The sequence below is a fragment of the Eulemur rufifrons genome, chromosome 24 (assembly GCF_041146395.1).
Source record: "Eulemur rufifrons isolate Redbay chromosome 24, OSU_ERuf_1, whole genome shotgun sequence".
Classification (NCBI taxonomy): Eukaryota; Metazoa; Chordata; class Mammalia; order Primates; family Lemuridae; genus Eulemur; species Eulemur rufifrons.
In genome coordinates, this window is record NC_091006.1 from 13134787 (window position 1) to 13160897 (window position 26111).

The 26111-nt window shown below is 55.9% G+C and overlaps 1 protein-coding gene across 1 annotated transcript; it reads left to right on the top strand.

The window, feature by feature from the left end:
- The first annotated feature begins 115 nt into the window (after positions 1 to 115).
- Positions 116 to 25188, top strand: PRR12 (proline rich 12). Its single transcript, XM_069457668.1, has 14 exons — positions 116 to 679; positions 2269 to 2381; positions 3415 to 3576; positions 3658 to 6965; positions 7480 to 8146; positions 9315 to 9724; positions 17012 to 17128; positions 17373 to 17506; positions 17719 to 18197; positions 21187 to 21312; positions 21493 to 21590; positions 23535 to 23681; positions 23763 to 23858; positions 24221 to 25188. Exons 1-14 carry the CDS (start codon positions 594 to 596, stop codon positions 24365 to 24367), a joined length of 6090 nt encoding a protein of 2029 aa, XP_069313769.1. The 5' UTR covers positions 116 to 593; the 3' UTR covers positions 24368 to 25188.
- Positions 25189 to 26111: the final 923 nt, after the last annotated feature.

A 26111-nucleotide genomic window follows, 5' to 3' on the forward strand; every position in this document is an offset into this window, starting at 1 on the left:
AGGCCCTGCTAGCGCTCAGTATCTCCCTCTCTCTTTTTTTTTTTTTCATTTGCACGGGATTGTGGGAGGAAGCGGAGCGCAGCCAGACACCCCGCCGCCCGCCCCCCTTCCCCTCCCCCCTCCCCCAGCCGCCTTGTGCAAAGATGGCTGCACCGTGAGCGCAGAGGAGGAGGAGGCGGCGGCGGCGGCGGCGAGGGAGCGAGCACCCAGCGCCTGCACCCACCTCGGGGCCGCCCGGGACGCCCCCTCCCGAGAGCGCGCCCCCCGTTCTCTCTTGCAAGCGCCGGGGCAAAGGCGGAGACAGCGGGGTCCCTCCTCCCCCCCTTTCCCTCCTCCAGGGGGAACCCCCCTTCCCCCCTCCTTGGCTCAGCGGCTGCACCCCCTCCCTTGCCCGCCCCTCCGCCCCTGACCCCTCCCTCCCCCGCCCGGGGCCTTCCCGGGCCTTCGGCGGCTGCAAAGAGAAAAAGAGACAGAGAGAGAAAAGGGGGGGAAAAAGCAGCAGCGGAGGGAGCGGCGGCGGAGGAGAGCGCGCGCGCGCCCCCTCCTTCCCCTCCCTCCCTCCCCCTCCCCCCAATTTCCACCGCGGCCAATTCATGGACAGGAACTACCCCAGCGCCGGCTTCGGGGACCCGCTCGGCGCCGGGGCGGGATGGAGTTACGAGAGGTCAGCGAAAGCTAGGTAAGGAGCTGAGGGTGGCCTGGAGAAAGGGGCCAAGGGGTGGGAGCCCAGCCGGGCCCGGCCGGGCCCGCCTGGCGACGCGTGCATCGCAAACTCCCCTCCGGCTTGCTAGGGAGCGGCCTTCCTCGGTTTGTAACAACGCCGCCGCCCCAGTTTGCAAATTGCAAACTCCGCCAAAGCCAGCTCCGGCATGCAAAATGAGAAATGCAGCGGGAAAATGGGGGTGCAAAACAATTTTGGACGGGAAGGCCTTGGGAAGGTGGGAGGGACTGGCGAAGCAAGGCCTGGACTTCCCCCCATCCTTGGATTCCCAGCTTGCTGACCCCTCCCCCCCGCACCCCAGGCTCTGCTCTTGCAAACGTGGGAAGGAAAGGAGAATCAGAACGCAGGCTTGGGGGGCGCGCACCCCCTCTCGGTTCTATTGTTCCGGGACTGCGCGAGGCCGCGCCACGAGCCCCCCCTACAAGAAATTCCGCGCGCAGAGTGGGCACAGGGCCCCGCCCCCTTGCTAAGGCTGGGGTTCTGTGTGTGTACGGGGGGGGGGGTCAGGCATCTGGGACACGCCCCCTTTAATTTCCCCACCCGCAAAGGCAGAGAATCCTAGTTGATGTCATGGAATGGAGTGTTTGCCCTCTTGAGTCTCGGCCACGGATTGGGGCCTTTGCATGGGAAGAGTCGGATGTTTCCCGGGTGTGTGTTTGTGTGAGCATGGGCCCTGTGCGTGCGTGGCTGGCAGCGTGTTCACCTGTGAATCTCTCCCTTTCCTGCTGCATATCTGTGTGGCGCCCTTACACTTCACCTGCCCCTGAACACCTCCGCCCTCCACACACCTGGGTTTTCCAGCATGGCTGGGCATAACCCCAAGTGTGTCAGGATTTTCCATGTGGGACTCTCGCTCTGTATCTTTTCTTCCCCACGGGTGAGTTGGATACCCGTTTGCACACATACCTGGCTTTGCATGGGCTCGTGCATTTGAACCTCAACCTCCGGGGATGGACAGTGTTCTTGTTCACACTTGTACTTGGTACTTTCCCCGGGTCCTATCCCCTCCCCTCCCCATCCCCCAACCCTGCCGTTTGGGGAATAGTCTGCCTCCTCCTCCCGACTTGGTTTGCACCACCCCATGAGGTTCAGGGCCTATGTGTTCCCACGTGTCTGCAGAAGAGGGGGCATCTATGTGTACCTCTAGAGTTGGCCCCACAGTCTATGTCACCGGCGCTGGGGTTGGGTGGCAGTTAGGATGCAAGAGTGACAGGGGAGGGCTCAGGAGGGTCCACTCCTTTCACATTTGCAACTCAAGATACTTCCTCTGATTTGTACCCTCTTCTGTGTGTTTGTCTCCTCTCTGTGCATGCCTGTTTGTAAATTGAGACTGTATGGGCTCTATTTGGGCTCTGGAGTGGGGGTCATTTCTCTGGCTCTTTAGTTGGGCATCCCGATTCCCTTGTCTTACCTTTAGGGTACAGTGTTCCCTGGGATAACCCCCCAGTCAACTGGAAGGCTCCCCCCAACTCCCTGGGGGATTTCCTGAGCTCCCTTCTCAGAGGGTAGCTTGGGAGAACCCCCTGACATCTTCCCCTTCCCCCCAGCTTGGTCTATGGCAGCTCCAGGACCTCACACCCTGAGACGGACATCCTACACCGCCAGGCCTACGCAGCCCCCCACCCACTGCAAAGCTATGCCACCAACCACCACCCGGCAGGTACTGCCCCCATCCCGCCCTGCTTGGGCTGGCCCTCCCCCAGAGGGAGCTGATTGGCTACTGAAAGTTCCACCCCTCCTAATTGGCCGTGTCGTGTGTCGTGGCCCGCCCCATGCTGTCTCTCCTCTGATTGGTTGCCTCTGAGGCTGCTGGTCCCTGCTTAATTTCTCGCCGGATTCGTCTGCTCCTGTCTGTGGCCCCGCCCCTTTCACTCCAATTGGCCCTGTCCCATCAGACCCCCAAATCCCACCTTCTCTTCCAGGCTTTTCCGTCTTTTTCCAGCTCACCCCAGTCCTTTCCCTCTGGGTTTGCCCCGTTCTCTGGGCTGCTTGGAACTCTGAATTCTTTCTTCCTGATTCCCTTTCTTCCTGATTGGCTCCAATCCTTTGGCCCTCCCCCTTTTTCCTCAGATTCTCCTGCTGCCTTATTCTACCCCTTGGTCTTGCCTCCAGCGCTTCTAATTGCTTCCCTTCCTTTGCTGCCACTTCCCCCTTCCTAGATATATCAGCAATGAGACGGTGCTGTTCCCTTTGACCCTTGACCCTCCTGATTAGACCCTTCCCTTTTTTCCTCACCCTTTTTTTTTTCCTGTATCCTTTCACTTTGGCTCAACTGCTTTTGACTTGTCCTCTTGTCCTTGTGCGACTCCAGTCGTCCTATCCTTTACCCTTCCACGCTGGAGTTGCCCAAATCATTTGGTCTCCCCCACCCACCCTTACTGAAGACTCTGTCCTTTTGCTCCTGCCTCCTTCACTTCTGGCTTTTTCTTACTCTTTAGACAACCATTTCCTACCTGGGCCTCCTACCCTTGTCATTGGGGGCCCCCATCCTGCTTCACTGCCTTGCCTTTCCCTCTTCCCTCCCCTCAGTCCTGTCTAGTTTGCTGCTTCTGCCCATTTTCTCCTCTTTGAATCAGCCCCTTCCTGTTCCCCAAATCGTTTCCCTGACTCCCCTTGCCTTTGGCCTCTTCCCTTTCTTTCTTGACCCTGCCCTACCCCCCACCTGGCTGACTCTACTCCCTATTCCTGGCTAGGCCTCTCTGGACTCTTTGACACTGGCCTCCACCACGCAGGCTCAGCAGGGCCCGACACCTCCGTCATGAACCTCATCTCAGCCCTGGAGTCCCGGGGCCCCCAGCCTGGCCCCTCCGCCTCTTCTCTCCTCTCCCAGTTCCGTAGTCCTTCCTGGCAAACAGGTAAGCCCAGCACCAGACCTGGAGGGGCAGGGTGGGGCTGGCTTGTGGTCCTCTCTGACCTCCAGTGTTCGTCACCTCCAGCCATGCACACGCCGGGCCCCACGGAACTCTTCATCTCGGGCGCCCTGCCGGGTTCCAGCACCTTTCCGTCCTCCTCTGCCCTGTCGGCCTACCAGCACCCGGCTTCCTTCGGCAGCCGGCCCTTCCCAGTGCCCTCGTCCCTCAGCCTCCAGGACCCCCCATTCAGTCCTCCAGCTAATGGGCTCCTGTCCCCTCATGATGTGCTACACCTGAAGCCCTCGCAGGCACCCACGGTACCCTCCTCATTGGGCTTCGAGCGCCTGGCTGGGGGTGGCGTTTTGGGGCCTGCTGGTCTTGGTCCAGCACAGACCCCCCCTTACCGCCCTGGCCCCCCAGACCCACCACCACCTCCCCGCCACCTCCCAACTCAGTTCAATCTCCTGGCTTCCTCTTCCGCTGCTGCGGCTGAGCAGTCCTCCCCACAGCTCTACAACTTCTCTGGTACTGCCCCGGGCCCACCGCCGCCCGAGCGGGCCCTGCCCCGCCAGGACACCGTCATCAAGCACTACCAGCGGCCAGCTAGTGCCCAGCCCCCACCACCTCCGCCACCAGCCCATGCCCTCCAGCACTACCTGAGCTGTGGAGGCAGCTACCCCTCCATGGGCCATCGGGCCAACCTGGCCTGCAGCCCCCTGGGCGGTGGGGAGCCCTCCCCGGGTGCTGGGGAGCCTAGCAAGGCTGGTCCCAGTGGAGCCACAGCTGGGGCATCAGGCCGAGCCACGGGCCCTGAGGCGGCCGGGGGAGGTGGGGCTGGGGGTGGTGGCGGAGGTTACCGCCCCATCATTCAGTCGCCTGGTTATAAGACTAGCAAAGGTGGTTATGGAGCAGCTGCGGGGGGTGCCACTAGGCCCCCACCACCCCGTTCGACTGCCACACCCAAATGCCAGAGCCTGGGAGGACCAGCAGCAGCCTACGCCACTGGGAAGGCCTCTGGTGCTGGCGGGGCAGGGGGCCAGGCCTATTCCCCTGGTCAGCCACAAGGGCTTCTGGGACCCCAAGCCTACGGGCAAGGGTTTGGTGGGGGGCAAGCACAGGACTTGAGCAAAGGCCCCAGCTACTCAGGGGGCCCCCCACAGCCCCCCAGTGGCCCCCCACCTCCTGGCCTAGCCACCTGTCAGAGCTACTCTCCGGACCAGCTGCAGGGGCAGCTCTATGGGGTGCAGGGTGAGCCCTACCCAGGCCCAGCTGCCCATTCCCAGGGGCTGCCCACAGCCAGCCCCTCACTCAGCTATAGTACTGGCCATTCCCCAGCACTCTCAGGCCATGGGGGTGGCTGGGGACCCAGCTCCCTAGGAGGCGGTGGGGAGGCCAGCCCTTCTCACATCATTCGCCCACTCCAGTCGCCGCCTGCCACTGGCCGCCCTCCTGGAGTCGGTTCTCCAGGAGCCCCTGGCAAATACCTGAGCTCAGTCTTGGCCTCAGCCCCGTTCCTGGCACCTCCAGGAGCCGGCAGCTATGCATCTGGAGCAGGCGGCTACAAGGGCAAGGGAGATGGCTCGGAGCTGCTGGCTGGCCCTGGCGGGGCTCCTGCTGAGCGCACAGAGGATGAGGAGTTCCTCATCCAGCACCTCCTGCAGGCGCCCAGCCCCCCTCGGACCTCAGGGGCTGATGGCTTGGTGGGCGAGGATGGGGCGGCTGATGCCTCCAAGGGACTTGGGGGGAGCGGCGGGGCCGGGGGACCGCCAGGCACACCCTACGAGTTGGCCAAGGAAGACCCCCAGAGGTATCACCTGCAAAGTGTCATCCGCACCAGTGCCAGCCTGGACGAGGGTGCCACGGCAGCACTAGAGCTGGGCCTGGGAAGGCTGAAAGAAAAGAAGAAAGGGCCAGAACGGGGTGGCGAGACCCCGGAGGGGCTGGCCACCTCAGTTGTCCACTATGGGGCAGGTGCCAAGGAGCTGGGAGCCTTCTTGCAGAAGAGCCCGCCACCCCCACCTCCCTCTGCCCAGCCTACCCAGCCTACACCCCATGGCCTCCTCCTGGAGGCTGGAGGCCCTGACCTCCCACTGGTGCTGCCTCCGCCTCCCCCCCAGCTGCTTCCCTCTGTCCTTAGCCACGCCCCCAGCCCCTCTCCCAGCGCCCCCAAAGTCGGTGTCCATCTCCTTGAGCCAGCCACGCGTGATGGGGCGCCCCAGCCGCCCCCACCGCCACCCCCACCTCCACCCCCCATGCCCCTGCAGCTCGAGGCCCACCTCCGTAGCCACGGCCTGGAGCCTGCGGCCCCCAGCCCCCGCCTGCGACCGGAGGAGAGCCTGGAGCCCCCAGGTGCCATGCAGGAATTGCTCGGGGCTCTGGAGCCGCTGCCCCCGGGGCCTGGTGACGGGGCCGTAGGCCCACCTAACTCAGAGGGCAAGGATCCTGCGGGCGCCTACCGCAGCCCCAGCCCACAAGGCACCAAGGCCCCCCGCTTCGTACCGCTGACATCCATCTGCTTCCCGGATTCCTTGCTCCAAGATGAGGAGCGCAGCTTCTTTCCCACCATGGAGGAGATGTTCGGCGGCGGGGCGGCGGACGACTACAGCAAGGCCGGGCCACCCGAGGACGAGGGTGATCCTAAGACAGGCACTGGGCCACCTCCAGGCCCCCCTGCCTATGATCCCTATGGGCCCTACTGCCCTGGCCGGGCATCTGGAGCTGGGCCTGCAACACCAGGCCTGGGCCTGGACCCCAACAAGCCCCCCGAGCTGCCCTCTACGGTCAATGCTGAGCCGCTGGGCCTGATTCAGAGCGGGCCCCACCAGGCGGCCCCGCCGCCTCCGCCTCCCCCACCGCCACCTCCGCCGCCAGCCTCCGAACCCAAGGGCGGCCTGACCTCGCCCATCTTCTGCTCTACCAAGCCAAAGAAGCTGCTCAAGACGTCCTCCTTCCACCTGCTGCGGCGCCGCGACCCACCCTTCCAAACGCCCAAGAAGCTGTATGCACAGGAGTACGAATTTGAGGCGGATGAGGACAAGGCCGACGTGCCCGCTGACATCCGCCTCAACCCCCGGCGCCTGCCTGACCTGGTGTCCAGCTGCCGCTCCCGCCCAGCTCTTTCTCCGCTGGGGGACATCGACTTCTGCCCACCCAACCCGGGCCCTGATGGACCCCGGCGCCGAGGCCGCAAGCCCACCAAGGCGAAGCGTGACGGTCCTCCCCGGCCCCGGGGGAGGCCCCGGATCCGCCCGCTGGAGGTCCCCACTGCAGGGCCAGCCTCGGCCTCCACGCCCACGGATGCGGCCAAGAAACCCCGGGGCCGGGGCCGAGGTCGGGGCAGGAAGGCTGAAGAGGCAGGGGGCACCCGGATGGAGCCCCTGAAGCCACTAAAGGTGAGGGGGACTGGGTCTTCAGGCTGGGTCTGAAATTCTGAGTATTACAGAAAAGAAAGGATTGGGGTCGTATTTGGGTATTTTCAGGGCAGGGAGATAAGATTTATTCTCCTAAAGCCAGTGAGGAGATGAGTCTGGGGTTAGAGTTCCAGGGTCCACTGATCTAAGAATTGAAACTCTCTGCCCGAGAGAGAGCCAGGGATTGGGGCCTATATTGGCTTCTATATTCTAAAGGTTGGGCAACCAGAGATCCTATGTTTCTGGGTCTCTGGGAGGCAGGCCTGGGGACCTGAACTGGGCTGTAAGATAAGACAGGTCACTGGGTCTAAGTTCCTGGCCTTCGGAGGGAGGAACTCGGGTCCTGACATTCTGGAATCTAAGAGAACGGGTCTGTAGGTTTGAGTTCTACATCTCACAGGCTGAGTGTCTGGGATTTTGCACTTTTGGGTCTTAAGTAGGGGGGCGCTGGGGGCCTGGACGACTGGGCTCTCACTCGCCACCGCCCCATATCTAGATCAAGCTGTCTGTGCCCAAGGCTGGCGAGGGTCTGGGAGTCTCCTCAGGCGAGGCAGTATCGGGTGCTGACCACAACAGCCTGGACTCGAGCCTGACTCGGGAGAAGATCGAGGCCAAGATCAAGGAGGTGGAGGAGAAGCAGCCGGAGATGAAGTCGGGTTTCATGGCCTCCTTCTTGGACTTCCTCAAGTCAGGCAAGCGCCACCCGCCGCTCTACCAGGCGGGACTGACGCCCCCGCTCAGCCCACCTAAGAGCGTGCCACCCTCTGTGCCAGGCAGAGGCCTGCAGCCCCAGCCCCCTGCTGCCCCTGCTGTCCCACACCCCCCACCTGCCGGCGCCTTCGGGCTGGGGGGCGCACTGGAGGCTGCAGAGAGCGAGGGGCTGGGGCTAGGCTGCCCTTCACCCTGCAAGCGGCTGGACGAGGAGCTGAAGCGGAACCTCGAGACGCTGCCCTCCTTCTCCTCGGACGAGGAAGACTCTGTCGCCAAGAACCGGGACCTACAGGAGAGCATCTCCTCGGCCATCTCTGCCCTTGATGACCCACCCCTCACTGGGCCTAAGGACACTTCCACCCCAGATGGGCCGCCCTTGGCCACCACAGCTGCAGTCCCAGGGCCACCCCCTCTCCCGGGACTCCCCAGTGCCAACAGCAATGGCACACCCGGTGAGCTCTGGGAAGGTCGTCTGGGGGCGGGGCAGAGTTTTGGGTTATCATGGTCAGTAGGTACAGTTGTGCAGGTTACACACTGTATAAGGGAGACCATTCATATAGATGGTTTAGACTTGTATGTTTCCAAAGGTAATTTCCTGATTGGGGGCGAACAAGTGTTTTGAGGAAGGCACATCTTTTTCTAATTTGCCCAGAGGTGTTAAGTGGACTCGGAGGGGCCCCACGGTGGGCACTGGAGAAGGCAGGGACACAGGGCAGGTGTTAGTGATCAGGATGGATGAGAGGTACTGAGAGAGGTTCTGAAACTGGTGGAGATGTGGGGCCTGACAGATCTCTAAGAGTCGGCGATGTGACCTGCAGTGGGGACAGGAAGGTGTCTGCAAGGCAGAGAGAGACTTGGGGAGCGATATAGGTCTTGTAGTGGGGCCAAGGGGAAGGCTGGGGATGCAGCAGGGTCTGGGTGGTGGTCCAGTCTGAGACAGGCCTTGGACAAAACTTAAGGGGTGTTAATGGGGGAAGTAGAGGCATGGGAGCATGAGGGTGGGGATTTGGAGGAGGGCTCAGAGAGGTCCTGGGGAATGGAGAAGTCTGTGGGGTGTAGAAAGGTGGAGAACGGGAGTGAGGTGAGGGAGGGTGAGGCTGAATGGAGGCTTCAGGGAAAAGCCAGGGGGCTCCAGGCAGAGAGAAGGCTGGGGTGAGAGAGCCTTTGACGGTAGGGAAGGGCCATGGCTGAGGCCACAGGGATGGAGTAGCAACTTCGGGGATCAGGGATTTCAGGGAGTTTGAGGGGGATGTTAAAAAATCCCTGGGGCTCTTAGTGGAGCAGGCTGAGGACAGGACAGGGAAGGGCTTGGGTGGACGAGGGAAGAGAGAGGTTAGCAGGGAGGGATGACTTGGGGGTGGGAGGAGCAATAGGAAGAGTTAAGAGCCACACAAGGGCTTCGAGGCCACAAAGAGACATTTTAGGTCTGAAGAGACGGGGCTTAGAGACTCAAAATAGCTGCTGGAGCAGGAAAGGGTCTCAGGGAAGGGCTTTAATGTGGCAGAAGGACCCCTGGGGGGCTGAAAGGAGCTTTTGGCATAGGAAGGGACCTTTGGCACAAGAGGGAAGGTGCCAGGGATGGTGAATGGCATCCAGGCCTGACTTGCGTTTCTCCCCCAGAGCCCCCGCTGCTGGAAGAGAAGCCCCCACCCTCCCCACCTCCTGCCCCAACTCCTCAGCCTCCGCCCCCGCCACCGCCAGCCCTGCCCTCGCCACCACCACTGGTGGCACCTGTGCCCAGCTCGCCGCCGCCACCTCCACCACCACCTCCACCAGCCCTGCCCTCACCTCCGCCACCGCCACCCCCACCAGCCGCTGCCCCGCCAGCTGCCCCTCCTGAGGAGCCCGCCGCCCCGTCCCCCGAGGACCCTGAGCCACCCGATGCCCGGCCCCTGCACCTGGCCAAGAAGCAGGAGACGGCAGCCGTGTGTGGGGAGACGGACGAGGAGGCCGGCGAGAGTGGCGGAGAGGGCATCTTCCGGGAGCGTGACGAGTTTGTCATCCGTGCCGAGGACATCCCTTCTCTCAAGGTGAGTCCCAGCCTTGTCCAAAAGCTGGGCTCGCTGGATTTGGCCACTCGAGCATGTATTAAGCGCCAGCTGGATGCCAAGGCTTGTGTTGGGGGCTGCAGATACAGTAATGGCTGAGACAGACTCGCTGGGCCCCTCTGGAATTCACAGTAGGAAGTGGCCAGTGGGAGCAGTGTGCTCTGATGCAGGACACGCGGCCTCCGCAGTATTGTGTGCATGTGTGTGTGTCACCTAGGTGTAAGATAAAGTGGTTGAGAACGTCTGTTGCAGATACACTGCTGTGGGTACTAGAGGTATGGTAGCGGTCAAAGCAGATGAGGCCCTGGTTTTAGGGAGCTTCCAGTATAACAGAGACACAGACCATGTTGCGATTTGTGCCATAGTGGCGGACGCGGGAGGCGCTGGCCTGGTGTGCTTACGAGCGTGCATACATGGAACCCATAAGTATAGCTAATGGTTGGGAAACGCGTACCGTGTGTCAGGCTGTAGCTTCAGTGCTTTATATAGACCAGCCTGTTCACTGCGTCCAGTTATTCTACTCCAGGGGTTGGCAAACCACGGCCCCTGGGCCAAATCCAGCCCACTGCTTGTTTTTGTAAATAAAATTTTATTGGCACATAGCCATGCCCATTCATTTACATACCATCTCCGGCTGTTTTCCCCGTACGGCAGGGAGTGGGGGTACATTTCCTGTCTGGCCCATTACAAAAAAAGTTTGCCAACCTCTCCAGGTAGAGTTGGATCAGAGAATTAATACGATAGGTGCTTGACAAGGGTGAGTGACATCAGATACTGTGTAGTGCTCTGTGGAGGGCATGAGGCAGAGCAGGTGATAGACAGGTTAGCAAGCCATTGTCCCCCTCATGGTGGCACCGAAGGCTAAAGCCATTCTCTATATTAATCGCTGTCATTGACTATGGCCCTTCTTGTCACATTTGATTTAATCTTCGGTGCTGTTCTGAAATATAGATGGAAAATTGTGGAATGAATTAATTATAAGAGTAATAACTCTTAATACACTTTGTTCTTTAGTGTGTTTACTGAGGAGAACTTTGTTTTTTCCTATTTTTTACTAATCGCTTTTATTGTGAGAAAAGTAGAGCAGATAAAATAATGGAGCTGTGTGTACCCTTTACCCAGCTTCCACCACCATCGCCTTCTAGTACTTTCTGCCCCCCGCCCCCACCTCACCCATCCCAGGTAGCATATCCTCATACCTTAGTATCTTTTCAACACTATTTCAATACATACGAAAGAACTCTCAAGAGATATGTAAGTTATAGTTATACAGCAAAATGCTGCAATGAGTACCCATGACCCTACCACCCAGCCCCGTAACCAGAACATTCCCAGTGCCTGGAGTCTCAGGTGTCCCTGCCTGGCCTGTACTCCTGTGTCCTCATGGTCATACTCACCCCCTTAGCACCCCATATATGTTATTTCATTTTATCTAAATGGTTTCTAAGGCAGATTTGATCATCCGCACCAGACAGGTGAGGAAGATGTCAAACAAACGACAATGATAGAAATGTCTGCTACCACCTGAGGGACAGGACTTTGGACACGTCACAGTCAGAATTTTGTGTGTTTTCTTTTTTAAAGAGACTGGATGTCACTCTGTTGCCTGGGCTGGAGTGCAGTGGTGTGATCATAGCTCACTGTAACCTTGAACTCCTGGGCTCAAGTGATTCGCACGCCTCAGCCTCTGGAGTCAAGAGTAGCAAACCACGGTCCCTGGGCCAAATCCAGCCCACTGTTTATGTTTGTAAATAAAATTTTATTGGAACTACAGGCGTGTGCCACCATACCTGGCAATTTTTTTAATTTTTTGTAGAGATGGGGTCTCACTGTGTTGCTCAGTCTTGTCTCAAACTCCCAGCCTTAAGCGATCCTCCCGCCTCAGCCTCCCAAAGTGCTGGGATTCCAGGTGTGAGCCGCCGCGCCCGGCCTTAACCACCTTTAAGTGTACAATTCAGTGGCATTACAGACAGATATTGACGTTGTGCAACTGTCACCACTGTCCATCTCCGAGTTTTATCTTTATAATCCTTCATGATTGGGACCACTAATTCTATTTTGCAGAGAAGGAAACTGAGGCTCAGAGAGGTAAAATCCTTCCTGTTAGGGTTATGAACCCCATTTTCCAGGGAAGGAAACAGAGGTAAAGTAGCTTTCCCAGGCTTTGGCCCTCAGATCCACGCCCAGCTCTGCCGGCCGCAGACTCAGCTGTTCCCCATGTATGTTCTAGTCAGATGTTGGCAGTGACAGCAGCCCACGCTGCTGGGCTCTCAGCACTGGGTCACGTGAACAGGGCTCTCTGGGGCAGGGACCTCAACCATCCCCATTTTACAGATGGGGAAGTTCACGTTCAGAGAGAGGGAGTCTGTTTCCTGGCAGGTGCTGAGCTGGGATTGGAGCCAGGGCCATCTGACACCACCTCCCAGCTGGCATGGGACAGGGGAAGGGGCCAGGCGAGGACTCAGATGCTTAAAATACAACTGGAGTGTGTGTTATAATGGGGGACACACAGCCCCGAGCCACTCAGGCAGACACCGAGGACTTGTTCGTTCGTGGGTCTGGAGACAGGGCTAGTTGGCGGCATGGTTAAGGGCACAGCTTTGTTATTAACCTGACTGTCCTGAATCTTGGGCACTTCTGAGCTGGGCTGGTGTCAAGCCTTCTTAAGCCTCAGTTTCCGCAACTGTAAATTGAGGACTTTCTTGTTATGACATGCCCCGTTCTCCAGCAGTGGGTGGCACACAGAAGATGCCCGTAAACATTTGCTTCTGTTATTCCTCGTAGCGAACTTGGGCAAGTCTTTGGTACGGGGCTTGGCAAACTTTTTCTGTAAAGGGCAAGATAGCATTTCCAGCTTTTGCAGACCACATATGGTTTCTGCCTCATATTTTTTGTTGTTGGTTTTTTTTTCTTTGGACCATCCTGTAAAAATGTAGAAATCAGCTGGGCTCCCTGGCTCACGCCTGTAATCCTAGCAATCCCAGCACTCTGGGAAGCTGAGATGGGAGGATCGCTCAAGGCCAGGAGTTCGAGACCAGCCTGAGCAACATAGTGAGACTCAGTCTCTACAAAAAAATAGGAAAATTATCTGGGTGTTGTGGCTCAAGCCTATAGTCCCAGCTACTTGGGAGGCTGAGGCAGGAGGATTTCTTGAGCCCAGGAGTTTGAGGTTGCAGTGAGTTATGATGACACCACTGCACTCTAGCCCAGGTGACAGAGTGAGACCCAGTCTCAAAGAAAAAAAACAAAAAAACAGAGCAACCACTCTTAGCTCAAAGACCCTACAGAAACAAGCAGTAGGCTGGGTGCGGTGGCTCATACCTGTGATCCTGGTACTCTGGGAAGCTGAGGTGGGAAGATTGCTTGAATTCAGAAGTGCGAGACCAGCCTGGACAAGGGTTAGACTCTGTCTTTACCAAAAATGGAAAAAATTGGCCAGGCATTGTGGCACACACCTGTAGTCCCAGCTACTCGGGAGGCTGAGGCAGGAGGATCTCTTGAGCCTAGGAGTTTTGGGGTTGCAGTGAGCTATGATCATACCACTGTACTCTACCCGGGTCAACAGAGTGAGACCCTGTCTCAAAAACCAAAAAAAAAAAAAAAAAAAAACAACCTAAGCTGTAGGCCATTGTTTATTCCAGAACAACAGCGATCCAATGGAAATATCACCTGAGCCATTCGTGTGATTTTAACCTTTCTCAGTCTCACATTTATAAAAAGACAGATGAAATTATATTTAACTAAGATATCTAAAGTATCATTTCAACATGTAATCAGTATAGAAAAATTGCTAACAATGTTTTAAAATTGAGATATTGTTAAGACAAAAGGCTAATAAGACATTCTGTATCCCTTTTTGTGTTCTAAATCTTCAAAATCTAGTGTATATTTTACACCCGTAGTGTATGTCGGTTGGACCAGCCACATTTCAAGTGCTCAAGAGCCACATGTGGGGAGGGGCTGTCAAATTGGACAGTGCGGGACTGGTCCACCCTGTACTTGAGCTTTTCCATATGTAAGATGAGAGTGATAGTATTAACTCCCAGTTCTTGGGATTGTTGTGAGGATTCAGCATGTAAGAGTTTATTGGGTGGAGAAGGGTGTGGGTGGGGCAGTCCATGCAGAGGGAACAGCCTGTGCAAAGGCCCTGTGGTGAGGGAAAGCCTGGCATGTTTGTGATGTGCAGGGATGCAAGGCGTTGAGTGGCTGGACAGTGAGTACTGAGGCCGGGAAGGTGGGCAGGGGCTGGGTAATGTCGGACTTTGGACGCTATGATGAGATCGGTGGGTGCTGTTGAAGACATTAGGCTGTGTGAGGGAGACATTAGGGGAGAGGGAGGTGACTAGGGTGGTGTTCAGGCCCAGTGTGTCTGTAGCCTCTGTCCTGTGACTGACTCCTCCTTTAATGGGACCTTGCAGCTTTCTCAGTACCTCACCTGGGCGCTTGTAGGTCACTAGCTTACCTCACTGCTGCTTACGCCATGCGTCTTAGCTTGTCACAGCTCAGATTGTCAGGAGAGAATCTGATTGGTCCTGCTCAGCATTTGGGGCCAAGATGGGGTCGGTGATTTGCCTGTGGGTTGACTGCCTGGTCAGATCTCCTCCAAGCAGCCATGGCTTCCGTTGAGTAGGGGCTGTGATCCGTCAGCTTTCCTAGTAACTGGCAGTGGGTGTGGCCAGTGATTTGATTGACATAAGGAGAGGCAGGAAGGGCAGGGTTTGGGGACTGACGGGCCCTGATTGGGAAATGGGTGAGGATGATGCCAGGGGTCAGGCCAGATGACTAAGAGCAGGGCGGAGATCCTGGAAGATCCTGGAAGAGCCGTTTGGAGAAAGGCACCAAGCCCATTAGGACGTGTGAGCCAGAGGGGCCCAACCTCGGCTAGAGAGTCGGCAGGTTCCTCAGAGGAAGCAGATGGGGATTGGAGGGGACCAAGGAGAAGCATCTCTTCTGATTGGGGGTGTTCTGGTGGCCTCCTCAAAGGCTTCTGAGAACTAGAAAGGAGAGTATCACATTCAAATTGAATGGGAAAAGGCACCTGTATAAGCAGAAGCTGGGCTCAGAAAGTCTGGGACTTCTCTGCTGAGCTTTGAGGGGTCTGGAATATCCTGCTGGGCTACAGGAGAAGGAAAAGGAAACTGAGGCAGAGTCTCTCTGCCAGGCTGAGTTGTGTGTGTTTGGAGCCCTGGAAGGTTTGGGAGCATGGCAGGATATGCCCTGAAATAGACTTTTGCACCCTTGTGTCTCTGACCTGGCCCCTGGGGTCACCAGGAGGGAGGATGGGGAACTGTGTGGTAATGTGGAATAAAGGACTGGGGATCAGGGCACCTTGTCTTATCCTCCCTCAGCTTCATATGAGACTTCAGCCCTGGCTCATTCTAGAGTCACCAAAATTTGTGGGTGTGAAAGCAGTTTGCTCAAAACCAAGAGTAGACAGCCAACACCTGGCACGCAGCTGATACCTGTGACAGGCATCACTAATCAGTCCCAACACTTGCTACTGCTGAGCATGATACTCAAGGCAGCCATGACCAATCAATTGGTGTTATCCTCTGAATCCTGTTGATCAACTTGACTGTGGATTCCTTGAACACAGGGATTGTCCCATCATTCTTCTCTGGGTTGTCACAGCATTCAATGTACATTTCCACTCTTTTCTTATTCTTTATTTATCCTGTCAGTTGCTCTCCTCTAGACCCCTCTTAAAGACATGTTCCTTCTAGGAACTCTTCTCAGCATCTGTCACCTCTTCCAGGATGCACTCTTGGATTCAGATTGCATTTGAGGTTCCTCCTCCAGGCTGCCACAGGGAGTTGGCAAAAACGCTTTTATCTCTGTGCTCTTCCTTTTTGTGCCTGTGTCTGGCCCCTCTGCTGTCACTTTCCCTCCCCAAGGTCTAACTCACACTGAGTCTAACTCAAGTCGGTTGGTTCCCGGTGTCCAGGGGAGACACACACACACTGCAGGGTGATGATGGGTGTCTCACGGTGTGGAGGGGTGCGGAAATGGGGAGCCTTCTCTCACTGTGTTCCCCCTGCCGTGGATATGCTGAGGAAATCGTCCCAGGTAACCTGTCACCTGTCTATTCTCGGCACAAGCCACAAACTTGCCCTGTTTTGTTAATCTGCTGTCTTGTTACCTTTATAAGGAAGGCCCCATAAAAGGCTCTGTGGGTATCTTAGTCCCTTTGGGCTGCTGTGCCACTAGAATACCATAGACTGCGTGGTTTTTGTTTTTTTTTTTTTTTGAGACAGCGTCTCACTCTGTTGCCCAGGCTAGAGTGCCGTGGCATCAGCCTTGCTCACAGCAACCTCAAACTCCTGGGCTCAAGCGATCCTCCTGTCTCAGCCTCCCGAGTAGCTGGGACTACAGGCATGCGCCACCATGCCCGGCTAATTTTTTCTGTATATATTTTTAGTTGTCCATATAATTTCTTTCTATTTTTAGTAGAGACGGGGTCTCGCTCTTGCTCAGGCTGGTCTCGAACTCCTGAGCTCAAACGATCCACCCGCCTCGGCCTCCCAGAGTGCTAGGATTACAGGCGTGAGCCACCACGCCCGGCCTACTGCGTGGTTTTTAAACAACAGAACTTTGTATCTCACGGTTCTAGAGGCTGGGAAGTCCAAGATCAAGGGGCCAACAGATTCCGTGTGTGGTGAGGCCCTGTTCCTTAGGTGGCGCCTTCTGACTGTGCCTGAAGGGGTGAGGGAGCTCACTGAGGCCTCTTTTATAAGGGCACTGATCCCATTCATGAGCGCTCTGTCCTCGTGACCTAATCACCTCCCAAAGGCCCCGCCTCCTAACACTGTCACCCTGGTTATTAGGTTTCAACCTGTGAATTCTGGGGGGGACACAAACATTCAGACCACGGCAGTGGGTCTCGTTCACCACTGGACCCCAATGTCCAGCACAGTATCTGACACATGGTGGGGTGGGTGTTCAAGGGTTGTCATTATTCTAAGCCACACAGGAAGCTTTGTACTATCACACTGTGAAGTGACAGTCACTAAAACCTTGCAACACAAGAAGGAGCAGGCTGATCAGGGCCCCTGGGTGGGCCAGGAGGAGGACAAGGCCAGGTTCAAGCTACACCCGGGGCTGAGGACATGATAGGCGAAAGATACTTGTCAACAGATGGTTGAGGCCAGTTGACGACTGTGCCTTTTCTCTAAGGGGATGGTGAGTGAGGCCAGAGGGCCAGGGATGAGGGGCGAGGGGTACAGGGATGGGGGCTGACCCTGCCGGCCTTGCTGCACTCCTCCTCCCCAGCTGGCGTTGCAGACGGGACGGGAGCCCCCACCCATCTGGCGAGTCCAGAAGGCCCTTCTGCAGAAATTCACTCCAGAGATCAAGGATGGCCAGAGGCAGTTTTGTGCCACCAGTAATGTAAGCCTGCAGGGGGAATGGGGATGGAGGGCCTCTAGGGAGGGGTGTCTAGAAGCTGGGGTTCCCCTCACATATGGCTCTGACTCACTCTTGCTCTAAAGTGCATCTGGAAGGGGGTCTCCAGCTCCTGGCAGGCTCCGGGTGGCTGCCGTGGTGGCCCAGAACAGGGTGGGAAGCTTGGGTGTCGGGCTGCCTGGCTGGGGGTACGTGAAGAACTTCCTCATGTGCCTCTTTCCTTCCATAGTATTTGGGGTATTTTGGGGACGCGAAAAACCGGTACCAGCGCCTCTATGTAAAGTTCCTAGAAAACGTCAACAAGAAGGATTACGTGAGGGTCTGTGCCCGGAAACCCTGGCACCGGCCTCCGGCGCCAGTCAGGTACCTGCCACGGGGATGAGGGACAGGTGGCATGCAGGGCCCACGGGCATGGAGATGGAACCTGCGAGGGGAGGGGACAGAGACCCAGGGAGAGGAGAACAGAGCGTGAGGGAAGCTATTTCTGTGCTTAGGATACTGAGCGGGGGAGATCCAGGGAGGAGACTGGGTTTCTCGGGCGCTGCTGACTACAGTCCCTTCTCTGTTCCTTCCAGACGCTCCGGACAGGCCAAGAACCCTGCATCTGCCGGGGGCAGCTCTGCCCCTCCTCCCAAGGCCCCAGCGCCCCCTCCCAAGCCTGAGACCCCTGAGAAGACACCATCTGAGAAGCCCCCAGAGCAGATGCCCGAGACGGCTGTGCCCGAGCCCCCTGCCCCTGAGAAGCCGTCCCTACCTCGACCTGTCGAGAAGGACAAGGAGAAGGAGAAGGAGAGAGTGGTACGTGGGGAGCGGCCACTGCGGGGCGAGCGAGGCACCAGCGGGCGGCAGACGCGGCCGGAGCGGAGCCTTGCCACGGGACAGCCTGCCACTTCCCGGCTGCCCAAGGCCCGGCCCACCAAGGTGAAGGCCGAGCCGCCCCCGAAGAAGAGGAAGAAGTGGCTGAAGGAGGCAGCAGGCAACGCCTCAGCAGGCGGGGGCCCACCAGGCAGCTCCTCAGACTCGGATTCATCCCCTGGAGCTCCCAGTGAGGACGGTGAGGCCCTTGGCAGCGGGCTCAGTGGGAGGTCGGGGAAGTGACTTGAGCCTTTGGAAGGAGGCACAGGTCAGGGCTGTCCAGAAGGTTCCAGATAGCCTCAGCAAGACAGTAACAGTAAGTTACAAATAACAGCGGTAGCTAATGGTTACCTAACTGCACGGCAGGCTGTTTTCTGAGTACTTGATGGATGTTAATGTGCTTGATTTTCACAAGTCCTAGGCGGGGATACTGTTATCATCCTCATATACAGATGAGGAAACTGAGGCACCCAGACAGTGCTGCACAGCCGACACTGGATGTCCCCCCAGAGTGGGGATGAGGCCAGGGTGCCTCAGGCTGTGTTCTTCAATGCTCCACTCTTGCCTCAAAGAAAAGGCAGGTTTACAGGGCTGAGGAAGATGTGGGACTGGTGTCTATCCTGGAGGCCTGGTGATGGTGGTGTGACTTGCTATGACTCGCTGGGTGACCCTGAGAAAGGGGTATAACCTCTTTGTGACTGTAAAATGGGTTAATAATAGACAAGCTGATAGGACAGTGCTTGCCTATAGTAGGCACCATGTGTGAGCTCCACGTCCACCCAGTGCCCTGCTGTATGCCGAGGGCTTGGAATGTTCCTGGTTTGTGATGACAGTAACAGTTACAAAAATAAGTATACGTACACATAGGTAAATTTTTTTTTTTTTTGAGACAGAGTCTTGCTCTGTTGCCCAGGCTAGATTGAGTGCCATGGCGTCAGCCTAGCTCACAGCAACTTCAAACTCTTGGGCTTAAGCGATCCTCCTGCCTCAGCCTCCCTAGTAGCTGGGACCACAGGTGTGCACCACCGTGCCCGACTAATTTTTTCTATTTTTAGTAGAGATGAGGTCTCACTCTTGCTCAGGCTGATCTGGAACTCCTGACCTCAAGAGATCCTCTCAGCTTCCCAGAGTGCTAGGATCACAGGCATGAGCTACTGTGTCCTGCACACAATATGTAAATTTAAAGGAACAGCTGACTTTTATTGAGCATTTACTATGTACCAGGCATCATTTTAAGCATTTATATGTTGGCTTAGTTTATCTTGACATAAACCCTGGGAAGGCTGAGTGCAGTGGCTCATGCCTATAATCCTAGCACTTTTGGAGGTTGAGGCAGGAGGATCGCTTGAGGCTGGGAGTTTGAGACAGTCTGGGCAATGTAGTGAGACCTCATTGCTACCAAAAAAAAAAAAAATTAACCAGGCACAGTGGCATGCACATATAGTCCTAGCTACAGTGAGTTGTGATGATGCCACTGCACTTCTAGCCTGGGCAACAGTGAGACCCTGTCTGAAAATACAAAAAACCCTGGGAGGTAGATGCTATAGATTTATCCCCATTTTAAGATGAGGAAACTGAGGCACTGAGAATTGATGTGACTTGCTCAAGGCCACATACTCTTCGCTATAGTGCCAGGGTCGCTGTTTTAATAGAGACTGTAAATATAGCAAGTCAAATGAGAGATGTGGAATTCTCTTTCCATCAAAGCTCTGATGTAGGCAGGAGGTTTGTGGAAAATAACAGGCTCTTTTTTAGGGTTTTCCAGGGACTCAGTTTCCTTCCCTCTTGTTGATCAGCTGTCCCCCTTGTTGCCGTGTCCTCTGACACATGGTCAGAGGCAGCTCAGCAGCTCCACACCTGCAGTCTTGCCATAGGAAAGGACACGAGGGCAAACAAATTTTGTCCTATGTTCCATCTTCTCATATCCCATTGGCCAGAATTTGATCACATGGTCACCCCTAGCTGCAAGGGAGCCTGGGAAATGTAGTCGTCTAACTTGGCAACCTGTGCTTGGCTAAGAAATCAGGCCAGGTGGAAGCAGTTAGAGCTGGGCCAGGTGAAGGTGGGGCAAGAGAGGACGTTTACTAAAGGCCCAGATTCGCAGGTCTTTTCCTTTCTCGCCCTCAGTTTTCTTTTTTTTTAAAGCAGGTATATTGATCTAATTCATATATAATACAATCCACCTATTTAAAATGTATAATTTAGTGGCTTTGTTGCTTCGCATTTAACACCTCTGGCTTGGGAGGCTCCCACAACGCTCCAGTGAGCCCACGCCCTGTTCGTCCCCATGGCCACCCACAGACCTCCCAATACCCCCATATCCCACTGAGCTCCTTGTCCTGGCTTCCCTATCTTAGGGACAGCCCCTCTGGCCACCCAGTCACTAGGCCATCTCACCTCTTTTCTACCTCTCACACCCACAGCGGGGCAGTCCCCAGCCCTGCCCCTTCTCACCTGACGACCCCATCCCCCAACTCTTTCCCACAGCCCCCGCCCAGCTCAGCCTCTTCCTCTAACCCCTGACCCCGTATCCTGTCCCACAGTACTGCGCCAACCCCATCCTTTGCTACTTGGTCCATTGTCCTGGCCTGCAGTCTCACCCATCCAGTCTGTCTCCTATGTAGCCTCAGAGGGGACTTTTCTACACTTACACTCATCTTTCCCCTGCTCTCAGCTCTCCCATGGCTCCCTAGTGACCACCAGAAAGAGTCCCTGCCATTGCTGCCTCGTGTTGGTGGCCCTGTATGGTCTGGCCTGCACCAACCTGTGTGGTCCCTGCACCAGTCACTTCTGTCAGTCTTGCCTCTTATGAAATAATCTCTCTGACTTGATTCACTGTTTTAGAAACCAACTGTGCTGCTTCTTCACTGAAGCTACACAGAGTTAGGCAAACAAAGTTCCTTGGCCCAGAAGGCTCTTTCCTATCACTCAAGACTCAGCTTTCTTGTGACCTTGAGCAAGCCTTCCCTGACCACCCAGGCTGATTCTGATGCCTGCTGTGAGCTCCTTGCAGTGTCTGCGATTCTGTCATGAGGACATGTTGCACTGGTGTTTGCCTGTCAGTCTAGCTCAGTGAACTTGGACTTCCTGGAGAGTAGGGATTTCTCTCCTGTTTACATTAGGGTCTGGCACACAGGTGGCCTCAGAGAATGTTAGAATAACAAGTTCACATCCTATTTTTCCCGCAGAGCGGGCAGTACCTGGGCGTCTGCTGAAGACCCGGGCGATGCGGGAGATGTACCGGAGCTATGTAGAGATGTTGGTGAGCACAGCTCTCGACCCAGACATGATCCAGGCCCTGGAGGACACTCATGGTGAGCTGAGGTCTAGGGGGAGGGGCCGGACGCCTGGGTCTGGGGGAAGAGGAGGCTGTTGGCTCCGACTCCTGGGTCTGAGTGGAGAGGGGATCTAGGAACCCAGGCTCCCTGACCCCTCCTTGGCCCTGGTGTGTTGTGGGGCTGTGGCTCTTCTGACACCCTGTCGTCATCTTTCAGACGAGCTGTACCTCCCGCCCATGCGGAAGATAGACGGCCTCCTGAATGAGCACAAGAAGAAAGTCCTGAAGCGGCTGTCGCTGAGCCCAGCGCTGCAGGTGCTTGGGGGCTGGGGCAGGGGGTGTCTGGGGCTGGGACGGGCATGGAGACGACCTGTCCGTGGCAGCTGCCGTCCATGGTGGAGGGATCACTGAGAGGGGATCATTGGCCTGGGCTCGGCTGGGAGGAGAGTGGAGGTCAGGACTGTGAGGAGGAGGTCTCTGGTCCCCACAGCCCTGAAGGCCCTGGTGGAGGGGAGCTGTGGGCCTCAGCATGGCACAGGGGTGGCTGGGAAGGCCCAGCAGAGTGTAGTTTTCCATATGAGCCTGGAGGCAGGTGTAGACCAGAGCCTGCCCCCAGGCTCACGGTGGGACAGCGCGTCCTCATGGCTTCCTTGCTGACGTGGCACAGGCTCTCGGATTCCAGGCTTCAGTGTTAAGATTTCCCTTCTGGAATGGTCCAGGGTTCTGATACAGTGTTAATCTGACTCTAAGGATTCTGGTTGGGATGTTAGTCTGGCACTGAGGATTTCAGGATAGAATGTTAGGGACACTCAGGATTCTGAGAATGTCAGTCTGGCTTGGAGAATGTTTTCTGAGACTTCTGGAATGGATTTGAGGCTGGTGCTGAGATGGCTGGAGAGATGTTAGTCTGGCTCAGAAAATAGGAGGTGAAAGGTTCGTGTGATTCTGAGAATTCCGGGTAAGATGTTAGTTTCACTCAGAATTCTGGGTGGAATGTTAGGATGACTGAAAATTCTGGGATGGATTGTTCAACTGGCAATGAGAATCCTAAGATAGAATGTTATGCTGACTCTGAAAATTTTGGGATAGAGTATTCAGTGGGTTGGAAAACTCTGGATAGAATTAGGTTCTGAAAATGCTGGAGGTTTTGAGTCTAGTCTACAAATTCTGGGATGGCTTGTTATGGTGGGGTTCAGAGTCCTCATGTAGAATATTAGGGGAGGTCTGAGAACTATGGGTTGTTAGTCTGGTATTAGAATTCCGGGATTGAATGCCAGTGCATTTTAGGGTGGAATTTTAAGTGACTGTTAGAATTTTGGGTAGGATTTTAGGCTGGTGCTGAGAATTCTGGGATAAAATTTTGGTTGACGCTGAGAATTCTGGGATAAAATTTTGCTTGGCGCTGAGAATTCTGGGATAAAATTTTGGTTGGCACTGAGAATTCTGGGGTAAAATTTTGGTTGGCGCTGAGAATTCTGGGGTAAAATTTTGGTTGGCGCTGAGAATTCTGGGATAAAATTTTGGTTGGCGCTGAGAATTCTGGGGTAAAATTTTGGTTGGTGCTGAGAATTCTGGGGTAAAATTTTGGTTGGCGCTGAGAATTCTGGGATAAAATTTTGCTTGGCACTGAGAATTCTGGGATAAAATTTTGGTTGGCGCTGAGAATTCTGGGGTAAAATTTTGGTTGGCGCTGAGAATTCTGGGGTAAAATTTTGGTTGGCGCTGAGAATTCTGGGATAAAATTTTGCTTGGCACTGAGAATTCTGGGATAAAATTTTGGTTGGCGCTGAGAATTCTGGGGTAAAATTTTGGTTGGCGCTGAGAATTCTGGGGTAAAATTTTGGTTGGCGCTGAGAATTCTGGGGTAAAATTTTGGTTGGCACTGAGAATTCTGGGATAAAATTTTGGTTGGCGCTGAGAATTCTGGGGTAAAATTTTGGTTGGCGCTGAGAATTCTGGGGTAAAATTTTGGTTGGCGCTGAGAATTCTGGGATAAAATTTTGGCTGGTGCTGAGAATTCCGGATAGAACATGACGTCTCTGGGAATCCTGTGCCGGGCCAGAAAGCACGGTGTAAGGGCCACCAGACAGGCCCAGGCTCCTCTGTCCTTTGAGGAATCCAAGACTCTGGAGTGTCTCTCCTGATCTGTAGCCGGGGGAAACTGAGGCACCTGGTGACCAGGAGATCTGAGGACTGAGTGTTGAGTCTGGGGTGTGTGGGCCCAGGGAGGTGTCCTGCTGACCCGTTGGCTTCCCACAGGACGCCCTGCACACGTTCCCACAGCTGCAGGTGGAGCAGAGTGGGGAGGGCTCCCCCGAGGAGGGGGCCGTGCGGCTGCGGCCGGCCGGGGAACCCTACAACCGAAAGACGCTCAGCAAGCTCAAGAGGAGCGTGGTCCGAGCCCAGGTGGGGGCCGTGCCGGGGTTGGGGGCGGGCTGCCCAGCGCCGGGCCAGAGGGGCTGAGGCGTCTCTACTCCATGCGCCCAGGAGTTCAAAGTGGAGCTGGAGAAGTCGGGATACTACACACTCTACCATTCACTCCACCACTATAAGTACCACACCTTCCTGCGCTGCCGGGACCAGGTGAGCACCCCCCGCAGCACCCATCACCTGGATTCCAACCTGCGTGACCTCTTCTCGGGACCCAGGAGGCCAAGTCCAGCCCCTCCTCCTTCAGACCTGGGGGTGTTGGTCCCCAGCCCCTCCTCCCTCAGACCCAGGGCGTCCAGGCCCCCAGTCCCTCCTCCCTCAGACCCAGGGGTCTTGGTCCCCAGCCCCTCCTCCCTCAGACCCAGGGTCCAGGCCCCCAGCCCTTGCTCCCACAGACCCGGGGGGTCCCAGCCCCCAGCCCCTCCTCCCTTAGACCCAGGGGTCTGGACCCCAGCCCTCTCCCTCCCTGGAGGCTGTTGTCGCACCCTCTGTAGCTCCATGTTTAACCCCTGCAGACCCTGGCCATCGAGGGCGGTGCCGAGGACCTGGGCCAGGAGGAGGTGGTCCAGCAGTGCATGCGGAACCAGCCGTGGCTGGAACAGCTCTTTGACTCCTTCAGCGACCTGCTGGCCCAAGCACAGGCCCACAGCCGCTGTGGGTGACCCTACCCCAGCCGGGGGTGGGGGGCACCTCCTCCATGAACCGAGAATTGGGACAGAACTGTGTCCTCAGGAGCTAATCCCTGGGCTCCGTCGCCGGGGAAAGTGGGGGGGGTCTTTGGTCAGGGTGTGTCCATGCTGCCCCCCCAGGGCAGGGTTCAAAATCCGACTCCCCCCCTTTCCCAGTCCCTCTCTACTCCTTCCCCATTCCTCCCACTGTTCGGTGTACAGAGAAATTATTTATATATATGTATAAATGTCTATTTAGTAACGGTTTCCCTCTCCCCTTGCCCGACCCCCCCCACGGCCACAGCCCCGCCCCCTTCACCTTGTACATAATGTATAGGAAAAATCTATGGTTGAGGGGGGCGGGGCAGCTTCAGAGAGCTGGGGGCCCCCTCTCCCCCAAGTCCCCCCATTAGGCCAAGATTTGCTAAGGGCCATTCCCTCCCCAGGGCATTCGGCGTTGGGTGGGAGGGGGAAAACGTATCTTGTTAATTATTTTTAATCTTATTTATTGTACATACCTGGGGTAGGGGCTGGGGAGGTAGAGGGGGGAGAAGGGTCCCCGCTCTCTGCTCCCCCACTCCTTTTCTACGGCGATTTGTCTGTGTCTGTCCCCTACCCACTGCCCCGCCCCATTGTTGTCTGGATGTGGTTCTATTTTTTATCGGTCTCCTCTCCCTTCCCCCTTCTCGGGCCCCCCCATCCCCCACTCCCACCACCCTTTGTCTCTCGCTCTTTCTTGGGCTTCTGTACAACTCAACTTGTATACACTGTGTACACACAACCAGCCAAACGAAAACCCAACGGCAAACACTTTACCAGCAGGCTGGAGTGCCTCTGTCCTGCGGCGTTTGGGTGGGCCTGGCGGGTGGCAGGGGCAGAGGGGCTGGAACGGGGCTTTTCTAGAGCCCTGGGAAGTAGCCTGAGGTCTGTGTATGCTCTATGTTGCTGCGTAACAAACCATCCCACCCTGAAAGTTATTTTTTATTTTTATTTATTTGTTTTAGTCTGTTAGTATTAGATCATACTCACCCCCAAATTTAATGATTTCAAACAACAAACATTTATTCTCTTAGGGTCTCTGGAGTTCAGGAGTTGGGGGCAGTACTGGCCTGGTGTCTGTCACAAAGGGTGTAGTCAAGATGTTGGCCAGCCAGCAGCCATGTGAGAGTTGGGCGCAGCCTCACAATCCACTTTCAGGATGTTTCGCTCCATGGCTGTTGCTACAGAGCTGCTGGAGTGTGTTCACCAAGTGGCAGCTGGCTTCCCCCAGAGCAGGTGACCCAAGAGAGCAAGGAGGAAGCCAGATTTTTTTTTTAGGTCCTAATCTTGGTCATTGTACACCATCACTTCAGCCACACTCTTCATCAGAAGAGAATCTTTTTTTTTTTTTCTTTTTTTTTTTTTCCTAGTTCATGTCTTTTATTAACTCCTACACAGTTATTTGTCTTTTGGTTTGCTGAAGCAGTCAGATGACATTTGCCACCATGATGTCTGTCAAGGTGGCTGGCCATAACAGCTCAAACCCAATTCATCTCAAGGACCCTCCTGACCAAGGTGACTAATTTTGCCAGTCTCTTCCACCTGACAGTATTTCAGAACAGCCAGCCTAACCTTCCTCTGCACTTGTGCTTCTTGCGAGTGGTATAGGACATCTTCCTTTTCTTAGCACCACCATGACATCTCAACACGAAATGAAAAGTGGACTCCTTTGTTGTAATCAGACAAAGTATTTTTTTTT